General features: G+C 42.8%; 1 protein-coding gene across 1 annotated transcript; it reads right to left on the bottom strand.

Moving 5' to 3' along the window:
• Nucleotides 1-288: 288 nt before the first annotated feature.
• LOC139465673 (acidic mammalian chitinase-like) lies at nt 289-12826 on the bottom strand. The gene is made up of 9 exons (XM_071247429.1): nt 12708-12826; nt 12068-12135; nt 10170-10585; nt 8342-8460; nt 6541-6661; nt 5042-5230; nt 4494-4613; nt 2249-2401; nt 289-2179 (listed from the first exon to the last, which is right to left on the bottom strand). The coding sequence occupies exons 2-9, from the start codon at nt 12126-12128 to the stop codon at nt 2084-2086; spliced, it is 1275 nt and encodes a 424-aa protein (XP_071103530.1). The 5' UTR covers nt 12129-12135; nt 12708-12826; the 3' UTR covers nt 289-2083.
• Nucleotides 12827-13373: the final 547 nt, after the last annotated feature.

Raw genomic sequence — 13373 nt, 5'->3', positions numbered from 1 at the left:
TCTCTGGCGTTTACCACTATGGTGAAACCCAGGCTCTCGGGCGTGGTGCTGACAAACCTTGAAATATTACCGGAGCGAACTGGGATACTTCAGGTTTCAGGTGTGCCCAAGGAACGCAACTCTATCTGAACAACAAAAACGTCGACTGGGCCACCCGTGTCCCATATCTTATTGAGAATCTCTATAATTCAAGATAAATCTATTGTTTCAAATTTATCATAAAATAAAAGAGAAACTTTAAATTACACCAAACAATCATTCTACTATCAATCACACAACACGCACGTAAACGGGTGTGTATAAGTTTATTGATGTATCAGTCAATTGATCAAACAGTATCGTGGCAATATGAAAGTCTAAATAGTTTACTATGATTTAATGTGTATTTATTGATACGGTTTGATACTTGTATGTAGGCAGGTTATAAGTGATCATGCTGAATCACCTACTCACTCAACCACACAAGGAAATAATGTAACTAAGATCAATACAGATAACCTATGTGTAAAATAAACAAAGCATATTAAGGAAACAACAAGGTAATAGAAAGATTACATCTTTATTGCTTACATTTCGTATGTAGTAATACAATAATTTTAATTTAAACTCATATGCTAAAATCTATCTTATAACAAAGTATGGGTATCAACATCAATTTTATATTACCGGGATATTTATGATTCAAACACTAGCTGCAGCCATGAATAAATTAAAAAATGGTAGTACTACTTCTTCAAACGAATGATGGTGTTTTTGTCGAGCTAGCATGTCCTATGTTTCAATGTTTAATGGTACAAGAAATGGCCCCCGAAAAACATGCAGGGTACCGATAATCACTGTGGCTGAGTGATCACTTCCCTTGGACTTGCACCGGCAATCCTGGCTGTACTTTGCTATGTAATGCTGGTCCTCACTTGGACTCCATTTTGTGACCGGGGTAGGGACTGACCATTGATATCCTGGGTGTCGGGGGCCTGGGACTTTATCGAAAAAAATATTGTCCGCGACAAATGCTTGAAAAAAATAATTCTTCTTCTGACTGTTGAAAAAAGAAATTTCAGCCACAAAATACACAATCTTGCAAGATTGGTTGTTTTTGTTTTGTTTTTAAATTAAATATTTAGGCTCATTGTTTAAATAACAAAATATCTGATTTTGCAGCTGTAGCTGAAAAAAATGTGTTGCCTCCATACAAAATCCCCGATAGCAAATGGGATAGCCCATGACACATACATGTATTAACTACAAAGGACGATAATAGATTCAATAGATTAAAAACACAGTTATAAATACTCATATTACAGAATAATTACTACCCCTTGTATGACATTGGGGTGCAGACGTTACAGTGTCGTCGGGCAGATTTACCAAGCGTAACTAACTTTTGTGTTAACACGAAGCAACATATATATATGTAGGTGCTGCACCGTTATGTTGCTTCGTGTTTACACACAAGTTAGTATATATATATATATTTAAGCGTTATTAAAAGCATGGAACACACCGAAACAGTTCTGGCTAATACCACATTCAAAAGTACATGTACATGTACTCTATTCTTTCTCCCACACATGAAATCAATAAATCAAACTTTCAAACATACCACACTTCACTCGGAGAGAATTGAGTAATACTTGATTCGATTAGATAAGTTATTTTATTATTTTTTTTACTAAATTCTGAACTGAAATTCACTAAAACCGATTCATTGATGATATACATTTGGGTTAAATGTAATCATTTGGATTGAATTGACTGGTTATACTTTATATGCAAACATTAAGAACATAGCAAGAAAAGCTGTACACAAACAGTCTTTCTGGTGCAAAAGGTAAATGGGTAGTGTTGATTTAAATTAGGAAAGAGACATGACATAAGCTCACTTGACTTTCAGTCAGGTGAGCTAAAATGCAAAATATATCTCACTATACATTATTAAACAACAAGATCATTTAAATTAGAATTTGTAAATGTGAATGTATTCAGTTGAAAGCAAGATTTAACACAGCTCTTCAAAAGAAAAAGAGCTATAATTCGCCTCTACAATGTTAGCCTTCACTTTGAGAATATCCTGTCAATACAGTCAGGTATACACTCTAATTCCACAAACTGTTAGCACTAGTATGCTGGTGGTACCAGTAAATGTAACACCATCATTGGTTGGGCCTGCTCTGCCACTGTGAGAAGGCTGGTCAGTTGCACCGGTTGGCTGTGACACTATGTTTGATGAACTGGTCTCCATTATACTAGTATGATTTGTCTCCTTGTGATGATTGGCAAAAGTTTGTTTGACCAAATTGAGCAAAGGAAAGGGTCCTTTCTTGCAGTAGTTCTTGGCGTCGTCATAGCTTAGCTCCCAAAACATGACTCCCCCAAGATGTTCATCAATAACGTACTGGACCTGGAGTTATACCACACGAGTAATGTTATTTCTGCTGTTATATGTCGAGAGTTTAATCGTCGATAGTTAGACCGTGTTCCATAAAATATATTATGATCATGGCTCTGTGCTATGATGGTTTTGATACCATGTTATAAATAATTTTTGAACAAATAGCACGAATGTTTAATGAGAACACGTAAAATATGTATCGCATATTACTTTCATTCAATAACAACTTAACTTTCAGTGCATAATCCATTCTTTTTTCAGTCCACACCCCACACTACCTTCAGTCCACACCCCACACTACCTGCAATCCACACACCCCACACTACCTGCAGTCCCCATCCCACACAACCTGCAGCCTAAACCCCACACTACCTGCAGTCCACACACCAAACTACCTGCAGTCCCCATTCCACACTACCTGCAGCCTAAACCCCACACTACCTGCAGTCCACACCCCACACTACCTGCAGTCCACACCCCACACTACCTGCAGTCCACACCCCACAATACTTGCAGTCCACACCCCACACTACCAGCAGTCCACACCCCACAATACCTGTAGTCCACACTCCACAGTACCTGCAGTCTACACCCCACACTACCTTCAGTCTACAACCCAAACTACCTGCAGTTCACACCCCACACTACCTGCAGTCCACACCCCACACTACCTTCAGTCTACACCCCACACTACCTGCAGTCCACACCCCACAATACCTGCAGTCCACACCCCACACTACCAGCAGTCCACACCCCACAATACCTGTAGTCCACACTCCACAGTACCTGCAGTCTACACCCCACACTACCTTCAGTCTACAACCCAAACTACCTGCAGTTCACACCCCACACTACCTGCAGTCCACACACCACACTACCTTCAGTCTACACCCCACACTACCTTCAGTCTACACCCCACACTACCTTCAGTCTACACCCCACACTACCTGCAGTCCACACCCCACACTACCTGCAGTCCACACCCCACACTACCTGCAGTCCACACCCCACACTACCTGCAGTCCACACACCACAATACCTGTAGTCCACACTCCACACTACCTGCAGTCCACACCCCACTCTACCTGCAGTCCACACCCCACACTACCTGCAGTCTACACCCCACACTACCTTCAGTCCACACCCCACACTACCTGCAGTCCACACCCCACACTACCTGCAGTCCACACCCCACACTTCCTGCAGTCCACACACCACACTACCTTCAGTCTACACCCCACACTACCTGTAATCCACACCCCACACTACCTGCAGTGCATTACCCAAACACTGCCTTCAGTCCACACCCCACACTACCTGCAGTCCACACACCACACTACCTGCAGTCTACACCCCACATACCTTCAGTCCATATCACACAGTACCTGCAGTCCACATCCTCCAAAACCTGCACTACCTGCAGTCCACACCCAATACTACCTTCTGCCCATAACCCTCTTTACCGTTATTCCACAACTCATTTGACCTTTAGTCTATTACTTTTTTTACCATCTTCCCACAACCTACTCCACCTGCAGTCCATAACCCACACTACCTGCTGTTCATAACCCACTCCCCCTGCAGTCAATAATTCTACCTCTAGTTAACCCCCTTTACCTTGATTCTGAAACCCACTCCACCTGCGTTTAAAACCTTCTTTACAATCTTGCCACAATCCACGCTACCGTCAGTCCATAACCCACTCTACTTTCTGTCCACAACCTTTTTTACCGTCAGTCCACAACCCTCTTTACCGTCAGTCCACAACCCTCTTTACCGTCAGTCCACAACCCTCTTTACCGTCAGTCCACTACCCTCTTTACCGTCAGTCCACAACCCTCTTTACCGTCAGTCCACAACCCTCTTTACCGTCAGTCCACTACCCTCTTTACCATCAGTCCACAACCCTCTTTACCCTCAGTCCACAACCCTCTTTACCATCAGTCCACAACCCTCTTTACCGTCAGTCAATAATCTTCTTTACCGTCAGTCCACAACCTTCTTTTCCATCATTCCAAAACCCTTTTACCGTCAGTGCAAATACCCACTTTGCCTTCAGTCCTTAACCAATCTAAAAACATCACTTATGCTGCTATTTTACCTTGAAGTCAAAGCTCTGCCTGTCATCGTACCCCACCCACTGGTCGCCGCTGTAGGCGTAGGGCACCAGCTGCTCCTCGTCCCAAACTCGAGTCCAGCCCGTCTTGAGGGACAGGCAGATCTTGCAAAAATAAACCATAAGGCTTCAGATCACTTAGTATTTGAACTTCAACCAACAAACAAACAGCTCTGTCTATAGTTCAGTTAATATGTTTAGAGAGGGACGTCTATCCTCTATCCCCGAGAACATCACACCAGAAACTGATTAATTATGATAACAGGAAATAAAGCACTTGAGAAGAATTAGGATGAATGTTTTTGGCGCGATCCGACGTTAGTACTTTGATACTTTTGTTTTTGTGAAAACTTACCACTAGAAGTAGCGGTAGCGGAAGAAGTAGCAGTAGCAGCAGGGGTAGTAGTCATATTAATAGAAGCAATGCATAATCATAAGAGTTTTAAGAAATTCATATAATTTTCACAGCTATTTTTGACCTTAGTATCTGGCATTGACGTTTCCTACTTACAAACTCAGATAGATATATTTACCTCTGGATAAATAAGTCTGCCTGCTTGCTTATAGAGAGGACCGATGTGCCCTCCTCCGCGTATGACAGGGGACCCGACGTCATGATCGCTAATGTTGCGGAGGGTGAAGCTGGCTCCTGCTCCCGTCATCCCCATGATCACCTTGCTCCTGTCCGCACCCCCATTGATCCAAACGTTCAGGGCGTATTGCTGGAGATATTGACATTTATGTTGAAAACTCAAAGGACAAAATATAAAAAGCCACTGGTATTCAGGGTGAATCGAAAGGCTTTCTAAAATAATTAAACAATTATTCAACTGACTGAAAGTCAAGTAAGCTCGTGTTGTGGCGCAATCTTTGTCAGTATGTCCGTCCGTCCGTCCGTCCGTCCGTCCGTCCGTCGTTAACTTTTTAATCTTCGACATCTCCTCTCATACTACAAGCCTCAAAGAATTCCGAAAACATTTTTGGCCATAACTCAGCCATTTATACATGTATCATTGTTAAATTGAATGTGCAGAAAGTATGCGCTTTTCGAAATAAAATATGATACATTTTTCTGGCATTTTTTTTATCCAGTTACGAACTTTGACTTTCAAGTACCCCCATGTATCTGGTGTTACTGCATTTTTCGAAACTACTCTTTGAGGAGGAGATGTGAAAAGGACTTTACCGTCGCGTTCAAGATGGTTGCCCTTACATACAAGGCCTATGGAGCTGAAACCTTGTATGAATAATTGGTCGTCTTTCTGCAAATTGTATTGGAATTTGGCAGAGGTGAAGTTAGTAGTGAGGGCTATCATGTCTGTTTCAAATTTTGCACATTTATGAATTTCATTAAAGTATCTGCACACAGTTTGGTGCAATTGGAAAAAGTAGGTTTTCGCATATAGCTGCCATGGCAACCATAAGAAATGGTTCCGGAAACATTGGGAAAGGCTGCCGGTAGGTTCATCCAGACAAAGTTTCACCACCATACATATGAGAAAATAGCGAAACAAGTTCATGAAGGACAAAACTGTCCACGGATGGCAGGCCATCAATTTTGCGGATTTAAATAGTGTGTCATTTACCCCTTGACTGGTCAAATCCTTAAACAAACATTGCTTAGGGACATAGAGAACGTCAAAGAGGGGTCTCTTGCTTGTGATGCACTACCTAAATGACCATGTGATCCCTAGTAAGGCCGGCACTGACCTTTGCTGTGGAAAGAGTTTTGCCATTAAGCATACTTTTGAATATCTTCTCCTTTCATAAGGATTGACTGATGAAGCTGAAAGTTGGCATGCAAGTTCCTTGTTTTGTACAATGTTTTGTACTGCAAGAAATATTCCTTATTGTCGGAATAGAATGTTTCACTTATAGTTTTTATAACACATTCAGCTATCCGCGCAATTAATAACCACAATGTTTCGTGATTCTATTTCAAGTGGTAAGGACTATAGGCCATGTAGTGACTGGGAAGCCTTGACATGTTGACAATAGGCAAGCATTACATGAACATATTTCGGGTACTGACCACATTATAAATTTTCGAGAAGCGAGTGTCGTTCCTGGCATAGAGGGGGCTGTTAAATCCAGTGACAGTGCTCCAACTTCCGGAAAAGTCGTACGTCATTACGAAAATGAAGTCCACATTCCTGAAAAGCAGCAGTCGTTAATAGCATGTAAAGCATTCCCTTTTACAATTACATAATAATAATTATACTTCTTAACGTGTGATTGTTACGAAGTTACGACAACAAGCTTCAAGATTATTGCACTTACATGGCGACGTGCAAGTGTGGCTGCTTGTACTAGTCCGGACGTATGACGTTTTGAATGTGCCAGCCCACCCAGGTACCATGCCGTAGTTTAACATGGATATCCCATTCAGACACAGCATACTGATTCGAGCCGACCAGTCATTGTTTTATCCCTTTAAAGCCGAACAAGCACCATCTTTTAACGGACGGGCGGACAGACAGACAGACAAATAGATTGATTATATTAAAAAAGATAGTGAATACAAAAATTAGCTTTAGATTATATATATGTTAGACCTCTATATGTTGTCAAACGCTACAGTTATAAATGTTAGCTTTACTAGCTTCCACTATCTATAAATGTTAGACCTCTATATGTTGTTAAACGCTACAGTTATAAATGTTAGCTTTACTAGCGTCCACTAGATCACGGGGACAGTCAGATTATATAAAGAATGTCCCCAGGGATTTAAAACGTGTCTAGTCACGGTCTAATCTCCAGCGATTTAATGGTCCACTTTTATCATGTATTGATTTTAATATGTTATGTCATAGATGTTTGCTTCCTTATTCATGTGTTGAAAATGATTTTGTAACTTTGATTTTAACGCACAAACGGGATTATCTGGTACATTGTACTTGTAGATATTTCTCATGTATTTCTGGTCATTCTTGCCACCTCAATAATTGTACCTATCGGGTAGCGGTACCCGCCACGATTCGCTGTGCAGAGTTGCGTCCCTTGGGCACGCTAGAAACCTATGATTGTGGGTTCGAATCCCGGTTCGCCCCGATTATGTTTCTCGGTTTGTCAGCACCATACCCGTGCTCGTGGATTTCACCGAAGTGGTAAACGTCTGAGACCTGCATCGCTTTGGGCTTTCCTCCCACATTAAGCTGACACGCCGTGATATAACTGGAATAATGTTCAAAGCGGCGTTAAACCCAACTCACTCACTCACTCACTTTAGTGGTACCGTCTTGTCAATATCCTGTCAAAGTGTTGTTTCAACTTCTCTCGGTTTATTACTGTTATATATTTGCATAGCTAATCAGCTTGTGTATTTGCTCTAATGTAATTAATCAGTGATCATTGTAAGTGTAAATTAGGTTTTTGATCCTTCGTATTGCCGTCTATTGATACAATTAGCTGATAGTAATCAACCTGTAGGATCTACTACCACGTTATTATTATTTCTGTATTCTTGTTTAATGACAACCTTGTCACTGACAATCAAACTGTCATTTTGTTAATATTTCATAAATATTTGATTATTGTTATTCATGCAAACGCCTAAATTGTTGAAACGAATGGGTTTTGTATCTATTCTGTGTGAGTGTGTGGACATTAACGCCGCTTTGAACAGTATTACAGTTATATCACGGCGTGACAGCTTAATGTGATGGAAAGACCGAAGTGATGAAGGTCTCAGACGTTTATAATCGAGGCGAACCGGTCTTCGAACCCACGATAGGGACACAATTCAGCACGGTAGATTGCGGCGCCTTAGACGACGGGGGCAACTCGTTACGGAAACGAAAATAGTTGTGCATTTTGCGTTGTACAATACTCACGCACTGACTGCCTTGATGTCATAGCCGGCTTTTATTTTATCTTCACCTGCGGCAACTGCTGTGGTCAGCAACAGTGGCTCCCCATTCGTCGCCTCCTTGGTAAACTCTTGTCGCAAAATCTAAACGAAATATACAAAACAACACGCTTTACCAAATGACAACATACATGTATGATATCAATGTCAAAACCTATTTCCTCCATAGTCGATGATGTCAAACGCCATAGTTATGTCACAACCGCCTCTTGTCAGGACCTCTATATGTTGTCTAACGCCACAGTTATGTCACATCCGCCTCTAGTCAGGACCTCTATATGTTGTCTAACGCTACAGGTTGTGAGGGCGGCCTCTCGTCAGGACCTCTATATGTTGTCTAACGCCAGTTATGTGACGGCGACCTCTAGTCAGGACCCCTATATGTTGTCTAAGGCTACGGATTGTGAGGGCGGACTCCAGTCAGGACCCTTATATGTTGTCTAACGCTACAGCTATGTGACGGCGGCCTCTAGTCAGGCCTCCTATATGTTGTCTAACGCCACAGTTATGTGACGGCGGCCTCTAGTCAGGCCCCCTATATGTTGTCTAACGCTACAGCTATGTGACGGCTGCCTCTAGTCAGGCCCCCTATATGTTGTCTAACGCTACAGAATGTGACGCGGCCTCTCGTCAGGACCTCTATATGTTGTCTAACGCTACAGAATGTGACGGCGGCCTCTAGTCAGGCCCCCTATATGTTGTCTAACGCTACAGAATGTGACGCGGCCTCTCGTCAGGACCTCTATATGTTGTCTAACGCTACAGAATGTGACGGCGGCCTCTAGTCAGGCCCCCTATATGTTGTCTAACGCCACAGCTATGTGACGGCTGCCTCTAGTCAGGACCTGTATATGTTGTCTAACGCTACAGCTATGTGACGGCGACCTCTAGTCAGGCCCCCTATATGTTGTCTAACGCCACAGCTATGTGACGGCGGCCTCTAATCAAAAACAGATCAACCAGTGATAGAAAACAACATGCATGTCATAGGTGAACGATGACAAGCAATCAGCCAGAGCTAGAACCAGAACCAGAACCAGAACCAGAACCAGAGCCAGGGCCAGGGCCAGAGCACCCGATCCAATAAGTCGCTTGTTGCGAATAACAGGTTACCGAGAACCTGATTTCAGGAAGCCCATTATTACGAAAACGTTTATCACATGCGTGTTGAAATTAATGATATTCCATGAGTGAGTTGGGATTAACGACAGTATTCAGGTGCAAAGCCTGAAGTGACCAAAAACGTTCACCAGTAACCGCGGGCATGGTGCGGGCAAACCAAGAATGATAATCAGGGCCCATCTGGGATTTAAAACCACCATCAAATGACGCACGGCGAATAGTGGTACCTTGGACGACGCGGCAACTCGTCGCCTATCAACGGGTTTTTTAAGCAATAGTAATTAAGCAATTGTAAACCCATTTATACAAAGCAATGGTGTTTTGATGACCAAGGTGTTTTGTTTGTTTGTTTGTTTGTTTGTTGTTTAGCGCCGCTCTCAACATTATTCCAGATTTATGACGGCGGTTTTTAAATAATCGAGTCTGAACTAGACAATCCAGTTATTGACATCATGAGCTTCGATCGATGGGATACGATGACAAGCATCAATCAAGTCAGTGAGCCTGACCACCCGATTCCAGTAGTCGCCTCTTACGACAAGCATGGGTTGCTGATGACCAATTCTAACCCGGACCTTCACGGGTTGACCAGCCAGAGATGGGATCTATAATTAATTGTGCCATTTTTGTCTGCGAGAAACTTCTGTTCATGAATTAAGACAGGTGTTTACCTTGAGAAAATCTGTAAACTTCTGTTTTGTTTCAGCAGTGGGGTACTCCCAGTCAACATCTAATCCATCAAAACCATGCTTCCTCAAGAATGTGATAGTATTTTGAGCAAACTGTTGAAAGGAAGACGAGGCTGACAGTTGGGAAAACCCATTCGCTGAACCCTCACCGCCCACTGACAACAGCGTCTTCAGGTTTGAATTCTTCGATTTGAGATTGTTAAACTTCTCATAAAGACTATAGTCTTTAGCTGGGTCTATTGCAGCTATGGTCTTGGCCTGCACATCCAGTTTTGCAAAGGCGTAGATCAGATGTGTGCACAGATCAGGATCAGTGTCCTCCACTGTAAGACGAACTTGGGTATTGGTGGTTTGAGCAGACCAGCTGGTGAAATAACAGGCTGTGATGAAGCCAGCAACTGGAAATGAGGAAATAATGGCGTTAAGATTTCTGTGGATGCGAATTGATTTGCGTTCATTTAGTTTCAAGAAAACACAATCATAGCTTGTGTGAGTTATGGGGAACACCTTATATCATGTTAATGGCCATTTGGGGAGGGATCACATATACCTATTAAAGTAAAGCTAACTGGTATGATATCAATTATCAAACCTCAATGTCAGAATGATGATATCTGATTGGTTCACGTGATCTTCATAAAATACTGTGTAGCCTCGCCACGAGCATGTCAGGCTGCCCGTGTTTGTTTGTTTGTTTGTATGTTGTTTAACGCCGCACTCAGCAATATTCCAGCTATATGACGGCGGTCTGTAAATAATCGAGTCTGGACCAGATAATCCAGATTAACATCCGCGTAATTGGGTTCGATGACATGCATCAACCAAGTCAGCGAGCCTATAGCTGACCACCCGATCCCGTTAGTCGCTGAAGACCTATTCCAGCCCGGATCTTCACGGGTCCGTGGATTTGTGAGAGGCAGAATACATCATTTTACCCCGCATCAAAGCAAAAAGCGCACGCTTTTTCCGTGTCACCGGAAGTCATGTGACATAGCGCAAGCTAACCTCAGCTCAATCGAACATCAATTTTGACTTTGTTTGAATTATTTTACAATGTCATATTAAAACATCTCGGTAAGATAAATTCGTTGTTGCAGGATCAATCGGGGTACATCGGGTTGTATGCGCCCCCGTTAGGTTTTATACCACGAGCCGGGGGGTAGCAACAAGCACCATCTTTTTTGGTGAGGTGAAATAGGATTACACGTCACGTCCAAGATTATTGCACTTGTGTAGCGACATGCATGTACGTGCATGTGTGTGTGTGTGTGTGTGTGTGTGTTTGGCTGCTTCTACTAGTTTGGACTGATGCTAGCAGACTGAGATACCATGCCATAGTTTAATTTGAATACCCCACTCAGACACAGTATACTGACTCCGAGCCGACCAGTCGTTGTTTTAGCTCCTTAATGCCGAGCGCCAGACTGACTTAATACCATCGTTTAACGTCTTTTGGTATGACGCGGCCGGGGATCGAACCCCGGACCTTCCGCTCTCCCTGGGGACTACCTCTACCACTGGACCACGGAGGCGGACAAAAGTCGTAAGTTAAGGCTAAACTGGAATATGCAAAATGAGATTCGATACTACAAATTAGCATGACTATTTCATCATGCAACTGACAACTTCAATAACACGGTCATCATGGCAATTATGGTGATCAAATTTTAGAGACCCTCCAGATTACCATGATCATGAATGAAAATGTTAGTTACATATGTCTCGTCGTTTCTTCGGAGAAGTCAAAAAATTAAAGTTCACAGTCAGACATATAAATGAATAGACGGACGGCAAACAACTGGCCACGTCATTAGCTCACCGGAACTTAATGTTCGGATTTGGAATGTTGTCATGTTGTTTAAAGACCGGCAATACCTCACCTGTGCAGTTCTCTGGCACTGCCATCAGCATCAAGGCCGCCAGCAGGTAGATAGTGGCCATGGTAACGCTTTGAAAAGTAATGAATTAGACACTTTATTTTGTAACATCAATGTGACACATTGCGATTACATGTTTGAATTCGCTAAGAGAAAATGGTCCTGGGATAACAACGGTCAATTCTGATATAGTTGCATTAGTTTTACATCATAGTACCACAATGAGGGACGTTTACACCGCTGGTAACAGTATGTCGGTAAGGGGGGGGGGGGGCACTGTACTCATATCGGTTAGCCACTTGCTAGATTACAATTCCTTATCAAAATAGTTTTTACGTTTTTTAAAGTTTGAGGAGAGTAGTACAAGATGCAGGTCTTTGACGTTTGTCACGTAGGGTACCTGGGACCAGATATGTCTTTAATTACAACAATGAGAGAGAGAAATCCACTCACCCAACCCACACCCCACACCCCACACCCAACACCCCACACTGATAACCGAACGGTCGGCCAGTAGAGTGAGCGAAGAGCGATAAAGTCTCAATCTGCCGAGTCACACTTTGTGACCGATCACTGTGTGTACAAATTAACAACTGGGTACGCAGATCTATTGTTTTCCCTGACCTATGAATGTTGTACTTACCTCCAGCAGATTCAAGTAATCATACGTATCGGATTAAACGAAGATTTAAATACAACGTAACAGGAAGTTATTTTCAGTCCTTTCCTGGACATGACACTCGCATATCAGTTTAGGATTTCAACATGAGCCATGCGCAAAACAAGTCGTGACGATGAGTCATATCAAACTGGAACACGATCTTTCATATCTGATAAATGATTTTTTTTTTCCAATATGCTGAAACACATTGGCCGATTACGACATGAAAGTGGGCGAGGGTTGTATCAGACCTAATCATGCTATAATGCAATGTCCTAAATACATGGTAGTGGCCTGTACACAATCGACGATCAGTGAGTGAGTGAGTGAATACTCGTATAGCAATATCACGACGGGGGACGCCAGAAATGGGCGTCACTCATTGTACCTTGTGGAGAGTCGAACCTAGGCCTTAGGAGTACCGAGCGAACGCTTTAACCACCAATGAGTGAGTGAGTGAGTATGGTTTAACGCCGCTTTTAGCAGTATTCCAGCAATATCACGGCGGGAGACACCAGAAATGGGCTTCACAAATTGTACCCATGTCGGGAATCGAACCCGAGTCTTCGGCGTGACAAGCGAACGCTTTAACCACTAGGCTACCCAACCGCCTCCATTAGGGTACGATGATCCACAATCAGTCACGTC

The sequence above is a fragment of the Haliotis cracherodii genome, unplaced genomic scaffold (genome assembly GCF_022045235.1).
Source record: "Haliotis cracherodii isolate W230 unplaced genomic scaffold, xgHalCrac1.p SCAF_18, whole genome shotgun sequence".
In the NCBI taxonomy this organism is placed as follows: domain Eukaryota; kingdom Metazoa; phylum Mollusca; class Gastropoda; order Lepetellida; family Haliotidae; genus Haliotis; species Haliotis cracherodii.
Note: the sequence above shows the minus strand (reverse complement) of the source record. Positions and strands in the feature narration are given on the sequence as shown.